We start from the raw sequence: 25,687 nt of genomic DNA, 5'->3' as shown, positions 1-25,687 counted from the left end.
TAGATGTAGCTTAGTTCTGGAGTATTAGTACTATTTCTCCATGTTACATATCCCATGTTAGAGAACATCAAAGATGGCATCCCTGGAAGTTCTGTTCTTGGTTTACTTTTGTTTTTACTACATGTCAATGATCTAGAAAGAATATTACAGTTCTTCTAAAAAACTGTAATATTTGTTTGTTGATTTATCTCAAAAATGTCTGAACATGAAGCTTTAAATAATTTAGGAGTAAAGGAGACCACTCACTGAAAAGTGGCAGCGCTGAATCAACAACAGGAACACACAAAACAGAGGAAAACTTGCTAGCCTTCAGAATTAATCCTTTCTTGAGCCACAGTACAAACAAACCAACACATACAAACCTCATTCACATAGAAACCTCGTTAACTCATTTTGCTGTCTATGACTCAGCATTTTGCTATTTGGTGAGTGGTCTTCTTTATTCCTAAACAATTTATGTTCTATTAGAACTTTTCTACTATGTTTACATGAATCTTTATGTAATAATACAACAAAACAATACAGATCTTAGAAGTTTTTATAGAGGTCAAACTTAAGAATTTCTTAAAATTGATCAAGTTTTGAAAATAAAGACTGCTAAATGTACATTTTTAATTATGTTTCTTAATGTGTAAAAATTATGAACATATGTCAATTTACCTCACCAGCACCCTGGAATAATATGGTGTGATCAGAAAGACGTGTCTTTGTGACCCGAAGTGAAGCCAGCAAACCTGCCACTGCCACAGATGCTGTCCCTTGGATGTCGTCATTGAATGTGCAATATCTGTCTCTGTACTTTTCAAGGAAGCGGAAAGCATTGCTGTTTGCAAAGTCTTCAAACTGCAACAACATAAGGAAAAACTTAATGTTGAGAGAGGAAAATGTTTGACATAATTATAATGAGTCCATCCAAATGGTATTATATAATCAGTAAAATTATAATGTAACAGTAGTTTTGAAGATTCTGTGTCTTAAACTATTCTTCAACAGTAGGTTTATCTATTGAGGCATGGGCAGGGGCAAAATTTTTAGTTTGTACAGAACTGTACTATAACCTGAACTTTACTACAATGCAAAATTATATTAAAAACAAACGTTTTGGTAGCAGGAAACTGCAATTTATCACATTAGTGTGCAAAAGTAATTTAGTATGATCTATTTCAAATTTTATCATAAAAATTGTTACTAAAAGTAATATACTTGAAGGACTACCAAATTACCTGTATAAGTGTGTTTTGACCATATCGCTTCACAACAGCTTGCATGAATTCATCTACAAAGTCATCATATTCTTTCCCTGTGATTCTTTTATGCCTCAGGCCAATGTAGAGAGGATCATCAAGAAGTTTCTGAAATAGTCATCACAGTAAACACACAAAAGTTGCACACAAAACATAAGAGCAAGAATCCTGAGTCAGTCACTTGCATATTATTAGACATACCTGTGTATTGGTCCCAACATCCAGTGTAATTGGCAAGCATTGGTGAGGTTTAATACCAGCTAGTGCAGTATAAAGTGCCAGCTTGCCTACTGGAATACCCATTCCATAAGCTCCTAAGTCACCCAGACCCAAAATTCTCTCCCCATCAGTAACTACAATGGCTCTGACATCAGACTCAGGCCTGAGGAATGAATAAAACAATCTATATAGCTTAACATAAATCAAACAAAATATTCAATTGAAGAAAGATATGTTTGCTAGTATAGATAAACCAGTTCACATAATAAGTAATGTGTGTGCTCTTACCAGTTCTTCAGAATTTCATAGACATGTCCTTTATCATGAATAGTAATAAATAAACCACGTGGCCTCCTGTATATGAGACCATAATTCTGGCAGGCTAGGCCTACAGTTGGTGTGTATACTATTGGCATCATTGTTTGCACATTTTCTGATAAGAACCGGTAAAACAGTTTCTCATTTCGGTCCTGTTGAGATATCAAAAACAATTATTTGTTACATACTTGGTCCAGTTTAACAAATTTATAAATATGTGCCATATAACAATGACACTTGTTATCATGCAGTTAATACAAATGATGGTTAACTGATAACTATGATACAGGACACTGGACAATGCACAATATAAGGGATTTTTTTTTCAAATTATGTAACATTATTTTACTTATACCAGTAGTATCTGGCCTCTTCTGATTTCAATCTCTTCTTCTTGAGTTTTGCATAAATAAAAAATAAAAATAATTTAAAAATTTGAAAGGAAACTCAGAAACATGAGTTCTCGTAAATAGTTCTGTTTGTTCCCGTTATACAGAAAGTACTTTAAGAATAATGGATGTAAAGGTAATTTATTAGACTTGATAACCTAATGGGATATCCTTTAGAGATTTTAGAATGTTTCATGCCAACTGAAACATACAGCTGAATACAAGCATCATCCTAAAACAATTTCGAAACAGGACCCATCACAAGCAGTAACGCACTGTATCCTTTGATATTAGGTATATTAAAATATTATTCAAGTGGTATCATGACATGTGCCACAGAAAGGAAAATAACTATGGCCTTAATTCAAGAAATATCTCACATGAGATCACTTTGCTGGACAGCTAAAGTACAGAATTGTATCTTAGATTGTATAAATGTGTTTTTCCTACATCTGATTGGTATATAACTCAGTTTTTGTGAATCTTCACTCACCTGGAGTCCCATGAGGTAAATATACTTGTTCAGATCATCTGGGTAACGTTGTACATTAAGCATACACAGCTCCATTTGCTCTTCCTGAGTTTTAATTCTCGGGGGTAGAAGTCCATGAATCCCTAACTGTTGTCTTTCTTGTAGGGTAAAGGCCATGCCCTGCAAAGAAAAAGAGAAAAAAATTGCTTTGGGTTTCTCCCTTATCTAGTATGTCACTCCTTACTGTGGGTTCCAATCCATTGATTGTTTAGTTTGCTATTTTCCACATTTTCCTCTTTTCACTTAATTATTACACAAATAAAGCAATGAACTTATGGTCCCAAATTATTTCAAAATATGTCTGATAATGTCCATGCATGTGTTTATTTAGCGATTATGTTTGTTTATTCTACATTCGTTCTCTTTAGAGATCAGTTAGATCACTGTCACATCTCCCATACTGCCGCTCATATCCATCACTGAGAAGTAGGCTTGGATTTCAGGGTTTCTGATTAGGCCAGACCACGAAATTTCAATTCCAAATTGTTTGTGGTTACGATTGTGATGTCCATATTGCTGTTATCGGCAACAAATTTCAGATACAGGTGGTAAAAGAATTTTCTACCGATCATCTAGGTTAGTGATGATGAATTATTACCAATCAAGCAAGCAAAGAAAACATGTGGCCTGTGAAGGAGATAAAACGATGCAGGCAGGGGAAGTAAAGTGCTCAGTATTGTAAATTGTCTTTATGTACTGCAAAACACACTAGAATTTCAACAGACTTAATTATATATACCCTACAGCCTACAGAATTTAACCCTGTGTATGGTGTTCAAATAGAAGAACTACTCTAAGTAATTCAGCTGCCAATGTAAACGCTCAGTTGTATTGTTGTCTGAGATATTCTCTTCGGCATCAGGTGACCATATTGAAAAGGTTTCCTTTATTCACATCTACTGGGCATCTTCCCTTTGTGAAATGGAAGGGTTGTCTCTTAAGTGTAATTGTCACTTGGGTAACTGATAAGCAGTTTGGAGTGTAGTGATTATGATAGAAAGAAAGGACAATATATATGACCTGTCTGCCGTCGAGTTACGGAAAAAAAGACTGTGCTAGCAATTTACCAGCATGCTCTATGGACGTCAACATTTTTAAACTAGCGTCAACAACGTTCAGAAACACTAATTTGTTAGGTTTCTTCATACACGAATATATGGAAAAGTTCGTCACATTATCTCGGAGGACTGCTAAGACTGTTGGGTGCCCACTTTGCTAGAACACAGCCTTGACCATTCATATAAATGAAAGCGGAAGATCATTAACTGACAAGTGAAAATTATTCTTTCCTGGCCTCCATTTGTTGGTAGAAGTACATAACAATGAACAATTGCACCATAACAAAAATTATTTGTTTCATATTTTCTTTATTACCAACTATTGAAGGTGATCTTTACCACCGGCGACTGGAAGGTGGTAGAATAACGTTAAACACGGTAGGTGCGAGACGTGCGTGGAGACACGGACAACATTCGCGGTAAACAGTGCAATGACGTTACACGGAACTGAGAAAGCGTGAAACGCTGAGCGGCGTAAGCTACGTGCTGCTGTCAGCGTACTCACGCCCGCTGTTTTAGCATTCGGGGCAACTAGCATGCTGTATCGTTTCTTCATACTCAAAGACATCTCCACTTGACTGTGAGAAACCTTTCTTCATTTGAACAGTACCGGCACGCGATTGACAAGATCTCAATCAAACCGACACCAAACTTGTGAAATTCTGTGTGTTACGTGTGAATCGATGGTGGAAACCTTCAAAACGATTACCGGTAGTTATGACAGGCAAATTCCCTTCCAAAAGGAAATTGGCAAGTCCACTGCACTGCACGTTGATTCGTGAAATATAGGTTTCCGTAACACACTAAAGCCTAGTTTACACGACGACATTGGGTTGCGCCATTAGTTGCGTGGAATGAGTCGCACGCTAATGGTTTCATATTTGACTGCAGACACGGCGAAACCAGTATACACTTCAGTTTCGTCGTTTTGTGGGTTCCTGAATCGTGTCTGGAATGAAAGTTTTGGCAGCTGCAAGTCGCACGTGTGATGGAGTTGAAACTTGTTGCGTGGAATCGCTGCATAATAAAACATTAAGAAACGTGTTTCGATTCGTGACTGAATGAAGAAAAGACGTCAGCTCGGTTGCTCAGCATCCTTGCTGAAATAATTTATAACGTTAGACCCAAGAAGTTATTTTAATTGTCTTAGAATGTCACCAGAACTATAGTTAATTATGCGATAAGGAATAAAGATATTGTAATGCATGAAGCACTGTCGCCAGAACTGAAATTACATATCACATTCCATGCATTACAATCGAGAACACTCGGCATGGTATAAGATGCCATTTTAGTTGGTCACGACGCTTTTTCATCAACACCAATAATTATTAACAGTTATAATATTAACATTAACAGCAGTAATTATTCGAAGCAGGCCGCATTAAGAAGAGAATGGTTTGCAAACTACTCTCTTGAAGATGGATCTGCACAGTGGCAATATTTCAAAATTCTAACATATGTGAATGGGGAGCACTGCAGCGACGTTTTGAGTAGATGAATATCTAATGAAGAATGCAGCTTCTTCAATTTGTATAGCCCCTCCTCCTGTCAACAATATTCCTTAACAAAGAGTTGTCCAACTCGAACGACGGGATTTTAGTCTTGTAGACGAGAGCATTGCCACAGCTAGAATTACACTTGTTTGTAATTTTCTTAATTCGGTTGTGTATATGCTCCTAACTCAATAAATTTGGCCCTGCAGATGAGATATGTTATTATCGCACATGACTGTCTCAGCGGCAGCAATATGTTGCTTATTTTTGTAATCAGCATCATTGAAATCCCACAAACACCAATGCAAAGCATAGATATCTAAAAATATATATTTCAATTTATCTACACACTACGAATACACATAACATCAAAACCCATGCAACTAGTGTCGCCAAAATTTGAACACGCCGAGTTGAGCAAACGCGCGGCGCGCATGCGCAGTGTCCGGCAGCGCAGTTGCATGCAATCTAGTGTCGTGTAAAGTAGGCTTAAGTCTCACAAGAAACTGTCACAACAAGTGCTACCAAAACAACTGTACGTCAGAGAACTAATGGAAACCAACAAAAGATGTTGAGAAGTCCCTTCATGTGAACAACTGTAGATATCTTTATCCCCTAGTATCAGTTGACTTGTGTTAAAACACTACTTAACTTTAACTGGTGGCGTTGACGCGGCGCAGTCTCTCGGCACGAGTAAGTTTCGTCAATCGTCATGTTGATGTCACTGACTGTACCAGGAGTCTGCCAACCATTGGGAAACTTATTGGATGTTTTTTTCTGCTCTTCAGTTTGCATTTTTAACCTATGTCTGGTATTTTGCTGTCTGGTAGTGTTTCTCTGTGACCACATTTTTCCTTATACTCAAGCAGCCAGACACTGTGGTCATGTGTGTGTGAGTTGGGTTTGCGTAAGTGTGTGTATGTTGTCTATTTTCGACGAAGGCATTGTTGGCCGAAAACTGGCTTTCTGACAATCTTTTTGTTGTGCCTATCTGACACTCAGCATCTCGACTATATGATGAGTAGCAACTATCCTTTTCATAACATTTTTACATTCCATCCTGGATTGTCCATTGATCAATAACGCAATTCAGTACTTTAGCGTTATAAGGAAGGATGCTATTTCATACACGTAAAGAAGATCTCGAAGCAGCCTCAGAACTAGTGTCGCCAATTCCTAAACTGGAAATCACAATCTTAACAAAAAAGGATTTGAAATAAAATATAGGTCACAAAAATAATACTAACGTAGGGTAATAAACACAGACAATTAATGATCGTACACTAAACCTCTACTTGTCTTTGTGTATTACCTCACAGCTGATCCTGAGCTGCTTTGCTTACACTGTGACAAGTTTAATCAAAGTCATCAACCCGGTGGACGAGTGGGCCTAGTTTGCGACAGGAGCACCACCCCATCCTGTCCTGCTCCCCCCCCCCCCCCCCCCCAAGGGCGGAAATTGCAGTCTCACAGGAGGAGATAAGGAGGAATGTTTGGAGCAAAGGAAAGAATGAATTGACTTCAATGAGTCCTCCTTCGAAGGTAACACAATTAAAAGAACATATCTCGAAAGTGAACAAACAGTCAACACTAGGGCAAAGTCGCACAGGGCCCGTAGCTCTAATTAACAGTAGGGCCCCTATTCAGGAATACGTATTTTAAAAAATCATATTACTGTACTTTCACATAAAATAAGCTTATAACTTTGGACAGAACAAAATATCTCGACACTCAATAGGACTATGCTACATAGGAAAGCGTCGCGAATCACCGATTTGGAGAACATGTTTTAGATTGTACTGAGCTATGGAAACTGGAAACTTTCCACTGCAACACTCGTCGGGATGGAACGAATAGAAACAGGCGTATCAGAATGTACTTAACATTAAAAATTGCTTATGTAAACTTGACAGAAATGCGGCACACTGTCGTAACTTTAAATCACTCAAAGGAATACAAAAAAGGGTCACAGGAATGACGCTATGTGTGCTAGCTTGTCGCTAACCTTAATTCAAACGGATTATCATTATACAATTGTTTCGCTTAGTGGTCCACCTAGTTTGATGTGAAAGTATATCAACAAAAAAATTTTAGGCCAGATTTTAGCAGCTCCATTTGTGATAAGTAAAACCAGTTAAATAAAGTAGAATTTTGGTCAATACAGTGAAGGTAGTTTTAGTGCAGTATCACTAAATCTGTCAGAAAATTTTTTTGGGGAATGCGATGTTGAATGCCACAGAAAGCATCTAAAACTGATAATGCGTATTTTGACGAGGTAGCTTTAATAATCACGATTGAAAGTCCACTATTTTCTGCTATGGAAAATCATTGCTTGACAAATTTCACGGTTATACGACGTCGTCAAAAGCAGAACACACAAATACTGAAAACACCTGGAACAAACGTTACGAAAATTGGTTGCCTGAAAGACGCCTCTGGTAAGTAAATGTATCAGTGTTATCCAGTCGAGGTTTATCAGGAAGCTTGAGCAGTATAGCAATCTGATTGTTACGCCTGTGCTATTAACCACAGTATTTAGACCAGGAAAGTTCATAGCCAAGGACATCGAGACAATGCAACGCCTGGTGGAAAAGATATCATCAGCATTCTCACGCTGCTTACTGGCGTTTATAAATAATTCATCTGGGATCAATACTAAGCCCTAGAATGATGGGACTGCAACGCCAGAGAGAAATGGATATTCAGCACATTCCTGCAGAAATAACTTCCCACTATTTGCAAACTCTATATCTACAAAGAAAGTAGAACAGGGAGTATCTCCTATAGTTCTAAACGTTTATTAAAAACGCGCGATTTATAGGTATTCTAGACATGGCAGCTGATGACAAAAATAAAAGTTCCGGTTCATGCAATTAATATCCTATAAATGAAGATACTTCTCCTTACTCCAAAAAAAAAAGCCCTGTTAAGGCTGTGAAACTACTTCGTATGTGATAAAAATGTTATGAAGAAAGGTCATTCTAAAAATTTGTAAGGAGAAGCACGTAATTTTTAGGGAAACAGAACAGCGATTTTATACAGGAAACATAGTACAAGCATTGTAAATGTCAGAGAGCCAGTACTGGAAAAGGAAAGTGAATCATGACGACCTTTTTTGTTACCTTTCCCAGACGGTACTTCTTCTTATTCTGACGAAACGGGTGTGTGCTGTACAAACCTCTTTATTTGTATGAGAAAATGGAAGAGTATACTGCATAATTTACATGCAAAATATACAGTACAAAATATACAAGTTAGTTAGTTAATCGTCGAATATTTCAATCCAAGCCAGTTCCAGACTAAGAAGACTTAGCAACGTCGACGTCAGATTCTCCTCCATAACGGCTAACAGGTATGAGGTGAACAACTGTTGAAAGGAGAGGCGACGTAACGGGCCATACAAGAATCACAAAAAACTAAAAGGCAAAAACTCTTAAGTATTTACAGACACTGGACTGTGTGAGTGCGTCAACGAACTAATAAATCGCGCTTCTCAAGATAGATGACTCACTATAGCCTCATAGTGTTACGTAAAAATAACATTTCAATTAATAATGCATTATTTCCTTTTATGTATAAATGTTTGCCTTTTAAGATCGTCCATGTCCTTACTATTATTATTTTTTAATTTGCTGTAAGACCTCCCATAAGTCAAGGCATCGAATCATAGTTGTGCTTCACAGGAACAGTGTACCAAGCTCATTTCATATAGATCTACTGTTAGCTGAAAAATAATCTGCAGCATACGTTCAGATCAGTTTCTACGTTATCCCAACCTACACGCATGCAGTCTATTACAAGGTAGTCCAATGGGCAAGAACCAATGGAGGCTTCGATGCAACGAAAAGTAACTGATGAGGCATCTTCATGTTGAAATATGGACCCGGGTGTGTGCTGAAGACAGGCTTTACAATACTTGAAACAATTTTTAAAACGTAGGCACTGATTTAAAAAATACCAGTGTATCATAATTCGAGGCATGAATCTATTTCGACATTCCACATGTGTGCCAAAGCGTAACTTATGTTGCTATAGCATGGTATGTTTCTTCGTTTACCACACATTCAAGACTTATAGTCTATGCGGAACTTGCCCGATAGTCTCTCCTTACAGAAAATGCCAATAAATGGTCGATTCGTATCCTAGCGGACTGGTGGTCTATATTTGAGAAACTAAATTCTTTCCATTTCGAGTTTTAACGTATAGAAAAATCGCGTGTACCTGTGGTTTTCTACAACAGAATGATCGAAATCATTGTTCCTCTTTGTGTTACAGAAGAATTGTGCGTGTCTATATTAGCCTACTGATTTACTAGAAGATTATACGATAAGCGTTCATCGTGGGATTAGATACAGCAGATGTGTTCTTGATGATATTTGATTACGAAAAGTTGGTTATCATTCTACTCCTTCAACGTTAGACGAGTGAAGCGTGAACACTACACTTCTGTTCCGGACATAATTCTAGCAAATATGGATGTCAATTTGACCCTGAATCTGTTCAAGTTGGCATGGTCACTTTGAATTCAGCCAAAGAAGCACTGCGTTTAAAGCTGAGGATGTCACTAGGATTTCCTTTAAGTCTTCTACATTAAAAATTTCAACCGCGGCATTTAACGCAAAGAAGAATGGGAAGAATAGCAGAGAGTCTCGCCGGCATTGAGTGCACTACAACTCAGAGCACTAGCTGGCACGCATCGTTATAGAGAAAACCACTTGCGCGAAGTGATTCAGCGAAAATATTTGTAATAGAAGTCCGCTGACTTAATAACTTGATCAACCCCCTCAGTGAAAGGATGAAATAGCGTTGTTTGCCCATCTCGCTATCGAACAGTATTTGCATAAGTTATCAAGTAGCGAGAGTTCACCCACCCCGATATTAATTGTTTCCGTTCCGACAGAATATGTTAGAATTTTGGGCGTATCCAGTGAATTGGATGGGGGGGAGGGGGGGGTGGAGGAGAGGAGAGATGAGGCATTAGGTGTGTCAACTACCTTCTGCCCCCTCCCCCTAGGAAAAAAAATTACCTAAATTACCTACACATAATCAACTCACATTCTGCTCCGCCGAATACACAGCTGTATCAATTCAGTATCATTTAATGGCTACTGACTGTAGTAAATACCCTCAGAGCCATTTTCGTGAAATCGGAGTTGTACTTCTCCATTCAGCGCAAAACACACAGCAATGTTTTACGTTTTCTTTTCTTTTTGTAAGTATGATCTTCCTTTAATTGAGAAAAAGATGTGTACCGTAACACATTACAATCGAGTATTCACCCTCACCTAGTACCTTTGACGTGTCAGCTACTCAAAAACCGAAAAGCCTTAATTTACAGAGAAGTATGTTAAGGATACATCAATCCAGTCCAACAGCAAGCGGTTGTACGACAAGATCCAGAACAAAGGAATGACACCCGAAAAGTGCTAACACTGCAAAAATTGATTGACATGCAAACAAACTGCTTATGCTTTGAGATGCTACTAAGTCTGCACGACACATATGTAGGCCGTATGGTCTCCCACTATAATAGTAGTGACCATACAGCATTTCGAAGGTGTATGACGACGCATCCACACAGAATGTGTGTTGTGCATTCGTTGTCCCCAGGAAGATGGAAACAGAAAACGTGTAGCCTTCTGTTGTTTGTTCATGTCTTCAGTAGTAACACCAGATGGGGCAGAACTAAGATTTATTTCGGGTCGACATGGTGTGTAATCTACCTCGATGTTCAGGGACTGGACAAAAATCTGAAAACACCTCGAGAAACACATGTTTGAACATAAATTCAGATGCTAGCCAAGATGCAGGTTGCGCTGTTGTCTCTGGCCACGAACGGCACCACTGGAATGCCCATAATGCGCTACGAGTGTCAGTTGTGGTCAGAACAGTGTTCTGTGTCGTTATGAGTGAATTCTAACGTGGGCAAATTGTTGCTGCTGCTATGGCGGGTACTTCCGTAACAAGGTGGCCGAAATGTGTGGTGCTTCAAGATCCGAGATTTACACAGCATACAGCGAAAGCTAAGTCACAACGTGTGTCGAGTGATCGTGACAGACGGTTATTAAAGTAGACTGCGACGAGAAGTAAGAGGACAACAGCTGTTAAAGTCGCTGCAGAGCCGAGTGTCGCACTCGCGAGCTCTGTCAGCACCAAAACAACAGTAAAGGGGCTCCGCAAGCTGAAAATTGCAGCTTTAACTAGAATTCCAAAACACGCTTCAGTGATGCAGTTCCCCGTAACAGGAAACGTGACGCCGAAGCCATAAAACCTGGACTATGAAGCAATGTAAGAAAGTCCTTTGTTCGGATGAGTCTTGTTGCGTATTGTTTTCAACATGCGGCCGAGTTTACGTCCTAAGAGTGAAAAATTGCGAGGGTTTTGTGACGATTTAAGCAACCATATCGTTGTATTTCATGATTGCTCTGCTGGAGCGCGTTACTGCCAGGGATTATGTGACCATTTTAGCTGATCAGGTCCATCCCATGGGACAATGTTCGTTCCCCAGCGGTGATTCTGCGTCCCAAGATGACAAGGTGCCTGTTTACACCGCTCGCATCGTCCAGGATTGTATTTGTGAACACGAGGATGAATTGTCGCATCTCCCCTGGCTACCACACTCACCAGGTCTCAGTATTATTCAGCCTATGTGGTATACTGTGGAGAGAAGAACGTTTGACCGCTATCCACCTCCGCCATCGTTACCTGTCTTTACCACTATTTTGCAGAAAGAATGGTAGGATACCTCTGTTAACCATACAGAACCTGATTTAACCACTCCGCCACGACTGGAAGCTGTTTTGAATCTCAACAGGATTTTCTAAACCGTATTGGGCCTGCTAATGTGTTGTGCCTGTGGTGCTTCCGTCTTTTGTCGAATTCCTGTATATGTTAACGAACAGAATTCACGCAATTGGATCGCAGATTATTCACATCTGCTACAGGAGTACCCTCCGCATGCAAAAAGTCAGTGTTTATAATCCTTCCAATCCGTATGTGGCATACAGCAAACCAGTGTTTAACAGTACTGGTTAAAAACAGACTTAGTTGCAATTTTAGTTTTTTTATTTTTCAACCACGCGTTTCGCCTTATTTAGGCATCTTCAGGTTATCTTTTCTAAATGGACGCGAGAGGCAACGCGTTCTCGTTCACAGGCGCGAGTAACAGTAAGATGGGGGGCCTGTGAACGGGAAGACTGTTTTTAACCAATAATGTTAATAATGACAGGTAAGTGAATCTCTATCACATTCTTTCATGGCCTAATGGGCAGAGTGAACTACATAAATAATTATAAACACTACACATGAAGGCCAGCTATGGTACACTTTGTTTCAGTAGGACAATACTACGGCGCAAATAGTCAGTAACACTATGACTTTCTTTGTCAAACCAATTATTGTGCTCGACTTCACAGCTTCTACTAGAGTTAGCGCATCCAAACATCATTTATTAAAATTTTATGGCGTATAGAAACGACTCCGGTGGAACATACAGCTTCAAACCGACCACAACGTAAATTAGCTCATCTTCTTGAACACTTTGTAAAAATGTACACCAGATTAAATATTTGTAGATAGCCAAAATTTTAAAGAAGTCCCATATAATGAGGTATGGAGGGATGAATTAGATCGAAATACTTTTTTAGTACATTTTGCTATCGCTTTTAGCAGACTTCGGAATCGATACATCACTGTTGCTATTACCTTACGTTACATTTAGCTAGAAGGTTTTCCTTGTCTCCGTCGCGTGTAAACTCGTAATAAGAGATTACCATTCTCTCTGCGCACCCTGTCTCTCTCTTTGTAGGTTGAGTGAAAAGAGACGTATAACACTGCAATTTCAGACATCACTGTTTGTGACCTAGCCCCTTTCGTACTGCCCCTATATCATCTGAACATTTCACGTGATAAATTGATTGTCATCTGGGACATGTTTCGACTCTCATTGACAGCAGCAGTGTACATTCAAAAACACAAGGCTACCAGTTTTCGAAAACAGTATGGAATTTTTGTAACTATCCCAAAACACAGCAGCCAGTATCCAGAATGTGGGGGGAGAGATAAAGAAGGAAATAAGACCATTAAGAGAAATGTGTGCGAGTTGCCGAGGTCTTAAAGAATGAAAGAAGGGAGCAAGCAATGAAGGAGGATTTGATTTTAGCGTCCCGTCGACGACTGGATAATTAGGGTCAGGCAAAAGTTTGGAACCATTTCGCCATTTGCCTAAACGGTTTACGGAAACCATGCGAAGAACTGGGCTTGTTTTAATCTCTCGGAAATTTCACCATAAGTGTTATTCCGTGCGATATTTTATACACCCTCCCGTTTCCCAAGGTGTACATAGTTAAATTGTGAAATATATGGTACTTAAACGAAAAGCAATTATACAAAGCGCATCAAAACCACGTTTCTGAGGTATGACATTTACTTTATTGTGTTTAGAATATACCTGTTATGTTTCTATTAGAGGATCACTGATGCCCATATATTCTACGAGTCTAGCTACTGGTTAAATTCATAGTCGTTGACGCTTTCCCATGGTTCTCTCAATCACAATATCAGCAATTCTCATTTGACCAGAATGTGGAACCAATGCGAAACTGTGGAACACATTCAGAATTCGCTTGAAGTTTACGTCCTTTGTGCCACGTCCTCTTCAAAAGTTTATATAGAATTTTTCTTTGCGGAGACAACTGTGACTGTTTCCATGTACTTGGACATGCTGCAGAAGTGTGTTATGTTGCAAATGGGACAGTGGAGACTTCACTTTGCAACAAGACTGTGCTCCACCACGCTTTCTTCCGGACGATCGTGATTACATAAACGCCGAACTGTTCCAGCATTGCGTTGGACGTGTTGCCCATAATGACTCTTCTTCAAAAAAATGGTTCAAATGGCTCTGAGCACTATGGGACTTAACATCTGTGGTCATCAGTCCCCTAGAACTTAGAACTACTTAAACCTAACTAACCTAAGGACATCACACACATCCATGCCCGAGGCAGGATTCGAACCTGCGACCGTAGCGGTCACGCGGTTCCAGACTGAAGCGCCTTTAACCGCACGGCCACACCGGCCGGCTGACTCTTCTTCAGTGGCGCCAACGTTCACCTACTTAACTCCATGTGGTTCCTTTTTACCGGGTTATGTTAAAAATCGTGTGCTCCCGCCTCCACTGTCAATTTGAGATAGTTGCAAGAAAGAAAATTAATTTGGTCAATGATATCCAAGTGTTGAGACTTTTATGGCAAGAGTTTGACTACTGTACTGATTTTTGTCGCGTCACAAATGGTGCCCCATATTGAGCCGCTGTAAAGTGAGGACCCATCTGTTACTTCTGTCTTTAGTGATCACGACTAGCTAGGCTAGTGTATCGGATCCACACAGTTGTAATCTTCCTTCTCTACTTAACACGAAATATGGAACTCCGTTGCTGTGATGCAGACTTAATCTGCTGAAAAATCGTGATACGCCAGTTATCAGTAGTTCCAAGCGGCGCCCTTCCCTGCAAATATCAATGGTTATGTAGCCGCTCAGACATCCTAGTTGAGTAGATCTGTGTTCGAATCTCTAGAATTCACCTCCGTGCGATTCGAACCAGTGAGCCATATGAATAGTGCGAGACCGCCCTCCAAGATCCAACACCTGACTTGAAATCTACTTCAATGGTCCAAAGCTTCATCTCACCCTCTTTTCTCACAGCTAGTTATCGTCAAGCTGAGCTACCAAATATCTTGACAGCACAGGCGACACATTCCTTCTCTGAAAGTAAAGTCCAGTAACTGTATGGAATAATCGCTTAGACTTGACGGGGCTTTTAATTACTGCGCTGCAAAAACAAAGACGAGCCGGTTCTGATATGGAAGTCAGAGCAATGTGACCTCTGAGCAAATCTGTCTACGTATATCTAGTTTGTAGGCGGCTGCCGGCCGCGGTGGTCTAGCGGTTCTAGGCGCTCAGTCCGGAACCGCGCGACTGCTACGGTCGCAGGTTCGAATCCTGCCTCGGGCATGGATGTGCGTGATGTCCTTAGGTTAGTTAGGTTTAAGTAGTTCTAAGTTCTGGGGGACTGATTACCACAGATGTTAAGTCCCATAGTGCTCAGAGCCATTTGAACCATTTGTAGGCGGCTGTCTAGACTCAATTTGCGGTCTTTCTGCGGATCTGAACACATTATAAACATTTTATTTCTACGCTCAACATGCCTTTTCAGCCGAGGTTACAAATACAAGACAGTGCGGTGGTTCTTGATCCGGAGGGCCAGAGTGAGGGGACGCTTTGCCCAAGGTGCTGGACTCTCTTTCAGGTGGCCTGGGGTTCAGTTCCCCGCCCAGGCATACATCTTTAAGTTCTCCAAGATTTCTATAAACGGAGTAAGGCAAATCCCGAGATGTTCCTTTCTAAGGGACACCGCCGTTTTATTTCTCCATCCCGAATTTCGAGCTTGTGACTCGTCTCAAATGACCTCGCCGTTGATGAAACCTTAACCCTATGGTGCACACGTGCACTGCAGTAGACAGCTGTTAATGGTCGCTTCTTTGGCGTTTTCAATCAGTTCTGAAGCTGTCCACTGCAGCGCACATGTGCACCATTGGGTTAAACGTCAATCTTCCTTCCTTCCTTCCTTCCTTCCTTCCGTCCGTCCATCAGGTATGTGATAAGCGTCCAGGTGACAGAAGAAATTTTCGTCGTCAATAAGTCGCCGGCTGGAGGAATAAAATTATTGACTGTCAATTGTCTGTCAGTGTCTTAGAATAAATCCCAAATCCCTACACCGTGTCTCGTGGAATGAAGGAACATAGAGCTGTCGAATACGATTTGGCAGAGAATGATGATCTGGAGAGCGATCATATGATGTACATCATTTTTTATTTGGTTGTCTTGATCGCAAAGTTCTTTGAACGGAAGTAGTTTTGAAACATATTATCTTCGCACGATTATGACTTGTTGCAGTGTAGTAGAATGGGAGCTTTTGAAGATAGGTATCGTATAGCCGAAACCGGTACTTCTGTTAAAACACTTTGCGACCAGGATGAATAAAAAGCGATACGTAACAGTGCTGTTAATGATCCGTTTGTAGGTGGCGGACTTGGATCTAGAACTTAAAACCGTTTGAGCTATTCAAAAAGAAAAGGCTATACCCAGACACGTTGTTTCTCTGTTACTCTTTCATTGTCCTCAACAATAAAATCGTGACCTGCTCTCTACACGCTTAGTCCCAGACCCCTACAAGAGATACAACACTCCTGCCTCGTAAAAAAAATCGGGCGAGGTGGCGCAGTGGTTAGCAGACTGGACTCGCATTCGGGAGGACAAATGTTCAAATATGTGTGCAATCTTATGGGCCTTAACTGCTAAGGTCATCAGTCCCTAAGCTTACACACTACCTAACCTAAATTATCCTAAGGACAAACACACACATCCAAGCCCGAGGGAGGACTCGAACCTCCGCCGGGACCAGCCACACAGTCCATGATTGCAGCGCCCTAGACCGCTCGGCTAATCCCGCGTGGCTTCGGGAGGACGACGGTTCAATCCAGCGTCCGGCCATCCTGATTTAGGTTTTCCGTGATTTCCCTAGATCACTTCAGGCAAATGCCGGAATGGTTCCTTTGAAATGGCACGGCCGATTTCCTTCCCCATCCATCCCTAATCCGAGCTTGTGCCCCGTCTCTAATGACCTGGTTGTCGACGGGACGTTAAACACTAATATCCTCCTCCTCCTCGTAAAAGAAAGTTTCCAAGGCTGTGCAAACATAGAAAGCTTCTGCTATTCAAGGAGTTGAATCGCTAGGTGTCATACCATAAAAACATGCCACGTAGTAGGCCTATGCTTAAAATTTACGGTACATCATAAGATAGTAGAAGATTATCATAGGTCTTCGAAAGTATTTTACTGGAAGCAGTGAGCACCAAATATAACTTGAAAATTCGTCGACAGGAGATGAATACTGACGCTATGCATTAAGTTATGGAGCATGTACAAGCAACACATATATAACAGAGATGCTAAAGTCCAAGCAATAATTGAACGTAATCCCGCCAGATGGGTAGATACAAAATGTTAACAGACGTTCGGTAATATTACCCAACACAGCGAACTGAAGACCAAGTTAGGAAGGCAGCACAATTGTGTTTACGCCAGAGAAACGGTGGAAGAATAGAGTACACTCCAGCACTCATGCAAGTGGAGCGCTCATAAGCTGCACGTCCATACGCCGAACGCTCTGCGTAACACAACAATAACATTGACCGGTGCATTAGCGTAACAGCATTTCTCGCTCACTGTATCAACATTTATTCACAGTATTATGTGTGTAAATCCATGTTTCGTCTACATAAACTACTAGCCGCTTTAACACTCATGCAACATTTTTTCGTAATCTAATGTAGTCTGCATTTGCTGAAAATATGTTGTTTCGTTCGCAGGTTACTCCTTTATTCTGGCACTTTTTAAAACCATACACCGCAAACAAAACAATGTTTAGGATTCTGTACCTCTCTCTGTAAAATACGGAACCCTTATAGCATAACTTTGTTGTCCGTCCTTCTGTGCATCTGTTAAAAACTTTTTTATAAGGTCTACGGTCCCTTGGCGGTGTGAAAATATACGCTTCTAAGTCAATGCAATCAAAAGATACGGCCATTTATGTCGCAAGTATTGATACTTGAAAACTGACTCGTCGAAACCTACAGATGAACTATGTGTACACATAATTAAGTTTGTACTGAACCCTCGGAGCCCAAGTTCTACTCGCACTTGTCCGATTTTTTATCAGTTGCTTCCTTTGATGTCCAGATTTGTCCGACAGAAGCTGTGAAATTTTCGCAAAGGTGTTTTTCTTTATACAGCCCTTGAATTTATGCCTAATAAACACAATTAACCACACTGTCAATGTATTATTTATTGTGTATAATTTGCTCCTTCTTTGTGGTTGATAATTGAGTCCCATTCCGCTCACCGTTGCGTCCCTCCTGCCGTAATTTGCACGCGACTGAGTTACTGTACTTAAAAATTTCACGTGCGTGTCCCATCTTTCTTGTCAGCACTGTCACTATTTCCTTTTTATCGTCAATAAATTTAACGGCGGTAATTGAAAGCCGATGACCGGGAAGGCAACTTCCGCGACGACTTTCCGCGCTTTCGCTGCGGCATATCGAAACGCGCTACTCTGAACTGGCAGTCGGCGGTGCCTAGTCACGTTGCAGCAGGGTGTGCTGTGACTAGTCCAGTAGTACAGATGTTGCTCACCACGCTGTCCCAGGCGGCGAGGCACTCCGGCAGGTGTCGGGTCCTCCGCAGCCATGGCGCGGGCCGCGGCTGCAGCTCCCACCAGTCGCCGCACATGGTCTGCAGCGTACTGCCCGACACTCGCCAGTGGCCACTAGCCGCCACAAACCCAAATATCGACCCACTTTCACGGCGGGACACGGCTAATCCACAATTCAGCGGTAACCGACCGCCGCACGCTAGGCCCTACTACACCCGGAAGACGCTGCGGCGTGTTGGAAACGGGGGCGAGCCCTCGTGAATGGCACGCCACGCGCTGGCAACCGAACAGCAGCGCACCAGCCAACGCCATATCAAATAGTCCGTTCAACAGAAAAATCATAAATACCAGATGGAGAAGTATGAAACTGGAATTTCCCTATACATGGGGTGCTAGCCATCAGTGTAGGGCCCGTGAGATAGCGCTTGCAGCGCCATCTGCCTCCTGTAGCGGCTGACGACGAATGTCAACACACAGTCACCTAAATTCCATACATCGCTGTCTGTCATACCCGTAAACATGTCGAGTTTTGTGCCTACGAGCTAAGATTTGCGGACAGAATTGGTTTTCTATTATCATTTGAAGAAAACTGCTGCAGAATCGCATCGAATGCTTGTCAAAGCTTTCGACGAACATGGTGTTGGGAAAACACTGTGTTTGGAGTCGTTCAAAAAATTCAAAAGTGGAGATTTTGACGTGAGAAACGACGAACGCGGGAAACCACCGAAAAAGTTCGAAGAAACGAATTGCAGACCTTATTAGATGAAGATGATACTCAGCCTCAGCAGGAACTCGCGGAACAATTGAATGAGACGCAGAAAGCCGTTTCTCTTCTGTTGAAAGCTATGAGAAAGGTGCAGAAAGTGGGAAAATGAGTTCCGCATGGGCTGAATTAAAGACAGCAAGCAAATCGAAAGACCACTTGTGAAATTCTGCTCGCCAGATACGAAAGAAAGTCGTTTCTCCATCAAATAGTGACAGGCGACGAAAAATGGATATATTTTGAGAATCCTAAGCGTCGTAAACCATGGTTGAATCCAGGCAAAACATCGACATCCGCTGAAAGACCAAATCGCTTTGGAGAAAAGACAATGCTCTGTGTTTGGTGGGATCAAAATGGCTCTGAGCACTATGGGACTTAACATCTATGGTCATCAGTCCCCTAGAACTTAGAACTACGTAAACCTAACTAACCTAAGGACATCACACAACACCCAGTCATCACGAGGCAGAGAAAATCCCTAACCCCGCCGGGAATCGAACCCGGGAACCCGGGCGTGGGAAGCGAGAACGCTACCGCACGACCTTGGTGGCATCAGAAGTGTGTCATGTATGAAGAGCAGCCAAAACCTCGCTATCAACACAAATAATCGATTTAAATCGAGCTTTACGTGAAAGAGATCAGAATATGGAAAAAAGCAACACAAAGTCATATTGCTCCATGATAACGCCCATCACACAGTGCGAAACATGTCATGGAAACGATCGAAGCGTTCAGTTGGGAAATAATAGGGTATGCGGTTTGTTCTCCAGACTTGGCTCCGTCCGATTATCATCTATTTGCATCACTGGGACACGATCTCGCTGAACAACGCTTCAGTTCGTTTGAAAATGTACGAAAATGGCTCGCTGACTGGTTCGCTTCAAAACAAGAACTGTTTTTTGGGCGTGGCATTCATAACCTGTCGGAGAGGTGGGAGAAATGTACAGATAGCAATGGGGATTATTTTGAATAAAATATTGCTTATCAGTTTCAAACAACTGGAGGAGGGGACCAAACAGGAGGTCATCGGTCCCAGCTCTGTCATCCCTCACCATTTGTCAGAGACTTGAAGCAGCTGGACTAGGGAATTACTGTCCCACGCGTCGGCTAATATTAACACCACGGTACAAACGGCTGCGTGTGGAGTGCTGCCGTTACTAGGAATCATGGACTGCTGATTAATGGCGTCTTGTTGAGTTCAATGATGAAATTTTGGTTCTGCAGTTCTCTGGATGACCAGTGTCGACGAGTATGGCGGAGACCTGTGGAAAGGTTACATTATTCTAATATGTTACTCATGGTGCGTGCAGCTATCGTGTGTGACTTCAGGCCACGGCTGGTAGTGACGGAGGCAACTCTGGCGTCACAATGGTACATAATTGACGCTCAGTGTCCGTATGTCTTACTTTTCATTCGACAGTGTCGTAGTGACATTTTGAACAGGAGAATTATCGTCCACATATGGTATGTGTGTCTATGAACTGCCTGCGTCATGCTAAGGTACTACCGTGGCCACCAAGATCCCCAGATCTGTCCCCGACATAATATGTGAGATACTAGCTCGGACGTCAACTCAGTCCCAGTGCCAGAGTCCTGGAGATCAGGATCATTTGTAACAGTTGTGGGTGAGCTTGCCTCAGGACAATATACACTGAATCGCCAAAGAAACTGGTACAGGCATGCGTATTCAAATACAGAGATATGTAAACAGGCAGAATACGGTTCTGCGGTCAGCAATGCCTATGTAAGACAGCAAGTGTCCGGCGCATTTGTCAGATCAGTTACTGCTACTACAATGGCAAGTTATCAAGATTTAAGCGACTTTATTATTTGTTATAGCCGGGGCACAAGAGATGGGATACAGCATCTCCGAGGTAGCGATGAAGTGGGGATTTTCCCGTACGAGCATTTGACGCGTGTACCGTGACTATCAAGAATTCGGTAAAACATCAAATCTTGGACATCGCTGCAGCCGGAAAAAGATCCTGCAAGAATGAGACCGACGACGACTGAAGTGAATCGTTCAACATGACAGAAGTGCAACCCTTCCACAAATTGCTCCAGGTGTCAGTGCTGTGCCACCAACAATTGTCAGCGTGCGAACCATTTAACGAATCATCATCGACACGGGCTTTCGGATCCGAAGGCTCACTCGTGTACCCTTGATGACAGCACGACACAAAGCTTTAGGCCTCGCCTGTGCCCGTCAGCACCGACATTGGACTGTTGATGACTGGAAATATGTTGCCTGGTCGGACGAATCTTGTTTGAATTTGAATCGAGTGGATGGACGTGTACGGGTATGGAGACAGCCTCATGAATCCATGGATCCTGCATGTCAGCAGGGGCCTGTTCAGCTGGTGGAGGCTCTGTAATGGTGTGGGTCGTGTGCAGTTAGAGTGACATGGAACCCACGATACGTCTAGATGCGACTCTGACAGGTGACACGCACCTAAGCATCCTGTCTAATCACCGGTATCGATCCACGTTCATTGTGCATTCCGACGAACTAGGGCAATTCCAGCAGGGCAGTGCGACACCTCCGTCCAGAATTGCTACAGAGTGGCACCAGGAGCACTGAGTTTAAACACTTTCGCTGACCACCAAACTCACGAGACATGAACGTTATGGAGCATATGTAAGACCCCTTGCAACGTGCTGTTCAGAAGAGATCTCCACTCCCCTCGTACTCTTACAGATTTTTGGACAGCCCTACAGGATTCGTGGTGTCAATTACCTCTAGCACTGCTTCAGCATTAGTCGAGTTCACGCCAAGTCACGCTGCGGCACTTCTGCGTGCTCGTGGGGGCCCTATACGATATTAGGCAGGTTTACCAGTTTCTTTGGCTCTTCAGTGTATAATGATTTCATGGGACTCTTCCCATCCGAAAGTCTATGCATCCAGGCCAGAGCAGGTGCAACATCATACTGATGAGTGGTTTCATACTCCAAGTTCTTTGTAAATTTGGCTCGATTTTGTAATCACTGCAATAACATAACATGCGCTCCCAATCTTGCAGTTTCATTTCGTTTCCTTTTCCCCTTCTGTGTGCTTCACTGCTTCAGGCAGTGTAAAATGCACATTGTCACACACTCTCATAACAACATGATTGGAAGATTAATCAACTTTATAAAATTATCTTACCTGTTCTCCCATAGATGATTATTTTCGTTGAGCACCTTCTCCAATCCAATTACAGTACCATAACTCAGCTTCTAGCTTAAAAAAAAAATACTGTCCTATATTTCAATTCGTGAGCCACGAAAGTCTCCACGCCGTCTGGATCGCTATTTTAATACTCGGCGGTCATCAGCGGATTCTGATAATATTGAAGCTACTTATCAGCAGGGTCAGAACCCAGTCGGGATCGCCAAAACCAGTACTATCCTGTTTGGCTGCAGCTTGCTTAAGATAACCTCGTTCTATCAGTGTTTGGTTATGGGAAACATTTAAACAACTTATCGCAATTTTGGCTCCACTACTACTTCGCAAATCTACGCAATATTACGCAAAATTACATCACTAGTCGATGTTTCGAGAAAAGAAATGCTGTTAGGAGGACTCCTATGCCAACTATTGGCAGCAGCGCTCTAGTTTCAGATGCAAAACTAAAGCACTGATATTCCATTGAATGTTCAGTAAAACTAAGAATGAAAATAGATTATTTTCGGTGATGCAATGATCATCTAGCATGTTATGCTTACATGACAGTGAAACGTTTCTAGAAAGTATTTTAATTTTAGATAAACTTTTTTTAATTCTAGGTGACAGGATTCTTCTTCTTATAAAACATCATCTTATTTCCTTTTCGACACATTTCAGTAAATCTGTGCCATCATCGGAGGTTTCTTATTTATTTTCCTAGTTTATTCAAGAACTATTTAATTTGTAGAATTTTCATTAAATGGCTGGATAACCTGTTATGGTTTGTTTTCTTATACTAATGTACATTTACCTCACGTAGATGACGTTATAGAACACTAGACTTTTTATCCAAAGGTGGCTAATCCGAAAGTCACGCTTGGGGATTTACAAGCAATGATTTTTCGTCAATTTCGGATTATTTTACTTACTTTAGCAAAAAAATCCTCATTTTCAAAAAACAACAAAATACTTAACTAAAAATCTTAAACATGGCAGCGAAACAGCAACTGTGTAAATCGGAAAAGGTGAAAAACCAGCCAACCAGCTGCAATACAAAGGTTTATTAATCCTTGAAATGGGTTTCAATATTTCTAGAAATATCTTCAGGAGTGGGCCCTATTTTTAAAATTTCAAAATTAATGTCCATGTTCTTATAATATTTTAAAAACAGAGCCCACTCCTTCTGAAGAATATATTTTTGAAATATCGAAACCTAGGCCAAGTGCTAATAAACCTTAGTTTTGCAGCTGGTTGGCTGATGTTTCAACGTCTTCGAATACTTAACTGTGTCTTGTCTTGCATTTGCTGAATAAGGCAATTAAAAATCAAGTACCAGTTGAAATACAGACGATTCTGCATGGTACAAATTATGGACAAAGTACCAAATTAGGAGCTTAAAAAGTATCTCCTGCTCAATTAAGTCACATTTTGACATAGGAAAAATGTCGTATCTTTCACAAAACAAAAATAGTAATCTCATATTTCATGCAGAAGCATGAATCTACCTCATCGCAGACGAACGTAATAACAAATGTGTCGCCTTAAACGTCGTCTCAGATTCCGGGTTCATAACTTGGATAAGAGGATCCTGTTTCATAATGTGCGATTGCAACATCTGACAACGTACGTGAGTCATTGTCAGCGCTCCGCAACCAAGATCATTCATACACGCTAATGTTAGACTGTACTACCAGGAGACAACTAGTTCCATTCTCTTAATGGAAGTAATTAGCGGGACCAGTATTTTGGTGGCAAGAGGACGAAAGCTGGAGTGTGTTTAGTGATCATCGGACCATGCGTCAGTGTCAGTCTGCCTTCCCGCATAAATTCGTCGGATGAGAACTTTGAAGTCTAATCATAGTGAACTTCAGAACTCATCTTCGGTCAACAAAATAATTCACTCGACACTCTCCAAGAAGATGCGCAAGACCTCGATGTTTCTTGCTTTTCGGGAATATCCATGGAAAAGGAGCGCAATGTAAAAACAAAGACTAGTCAAAAGGCATCTACACACGTAGGTATTCTGTGGGAAAAGTTACAGTAACTCAGACTGGTTTTGTAGATGTTTTAATGTCACATTAAGAGCGAAGACATCAGTAAGAGATTCTTGCTGAAGCTGTTGGCCAGAACAAATTACCCGTTGCATTTTTTTAGAACTTAAATTCAAGTAAATAACAGAAATCCTGATGTAGGATTCAGATTACTGTTGTTGGATAGAGGGTACTCAGATATAGTAGATGCACTTGATCGCCAGTTTGGATTCTTTCTGTTGTCAGGAGAAAGATGATGCAAACAACTCTGGCATCAGATAATTCCAGTGTAGTACGAAGAAAAGCGTAAATGTTGAGATTATGGTTCCAGGGCAAAGCTACAAACAAATAATAGAAAACTATGATCAAAGCTGATACAAATGGGAAGTCAGGCCGATGAACTGATATATCTGTGAACAATTACGCAATTAAATTAAACAGAAGGTGCTAATTTATGCGGCAAGTAGGTGTGCATTAAAAACGCTATTCAAAGCAGGCGGACGCCTTGAAAGGCTTAACGAATTAGCGTCTATTATCATGATCAGTATTGCCAATTAGAAAGGCTATTCTTTGCAGCACCACTCTCGTTGTTTACTCCTCTTTGTCAACAACGCAAGGTCTTAATGACATTCGCGAATATGAGCTGCAAAAGATGAGATTACGGATGTTATGATCAGCAGTATTCTGTAAATATCCGATGCGAGAAGAAAGAAAAGAATTATCCACTCAGGCTATCCACAAAGTGGTTCAAGAAAACTGCGCTTCTGGAACAAAATTCTTTTCTGAGATTCGAACGCTAAAAAAAGAAAAAGTAGATGTTAGTGGAAAGGTAGATTATTTTCAGGAATTTTAGAAAAGTCTTCGATAAAGTACGATACTCAAGCTGCTTATGACTATACGAAGTATTATGGATGTGTGATTGACAATGCTTCAATGATATTCCCGAGTACACAACCATGAGTGGCATATGTTCACCAGAAATGTTAGGAGCATGTCAAGTAATCGTAAAAAGACCACCCATATGGCTGATGTATCAGTTTATGCAGTACGTTGAGACTGTTCGCTTGTCAAGACTGTTTACCAAAGGTAAATAATATTAGGGAACTCCTGAATGACACACGTAAGACTCCCTGTTGACATAAATAATGCTCCTGGGCTCTTTGACTTCCACCAGACAGGTTTGATTATCTTGGTTATCAATGCGTAGTAGGGGGAAGGCGTA

The 25,687-nt window shown here is 41.3% G+C and overlaps 1 protein-coding gene across 1 annotated transcript in view; it reads right to left on the bottom strand.

The window, feature by feature from the left end:
* LOC126237117 (NADP-dependent malic enzyme-like) overlaps positions 1–25,687 on the bottom strand; it is a 142,573-nt gene that overhangs the window by 21,415 nt on the left and 95,471 nt on the right. The window contains exons 3-7 of the mRNA XM_049946933.1: positions 2,664–2,822; positions 1,752–1,933; positions 1,446–1,626; positions 1,224–1,352; positions 661–843 (exon numbers count right to left, since the gene is read on the bottom strand). Of these exons, the coding sequence (XP_049802890.1) occupies positions 661–843; positions 1,224–1,352; positions 1,446–1,626; positions 1,752–1,933; positions 2,664–2,822 (834 nt within the window). The remainder of the gene's footprint in view (positions 1–660; positions 844–1,223; positions 1,353–1,445; positions 1,627–1,751; positions 1,934–2,663; positions 2,823–25,687) is intronic.

This window comes from Schistocerca nitens, chromosome 2 (genome assembly GCF_023898315.1).
Source record: "Schistocerca nitens isolate TAMUIC-IGC-003100 chromosome 2, iqSchNite1.1, whole genome shotgun sequence".
In the NCBI taxonomy this organism is placed as follows: Eukaryota; Metazoa; Arthropoda; class Insecta; order Orthoptera; family Acrididae; genus Schistocerca; species Schistocerca nitens.
This window is presented reverse-complemented; position numbering and strand designations above follow the sequence as displayed.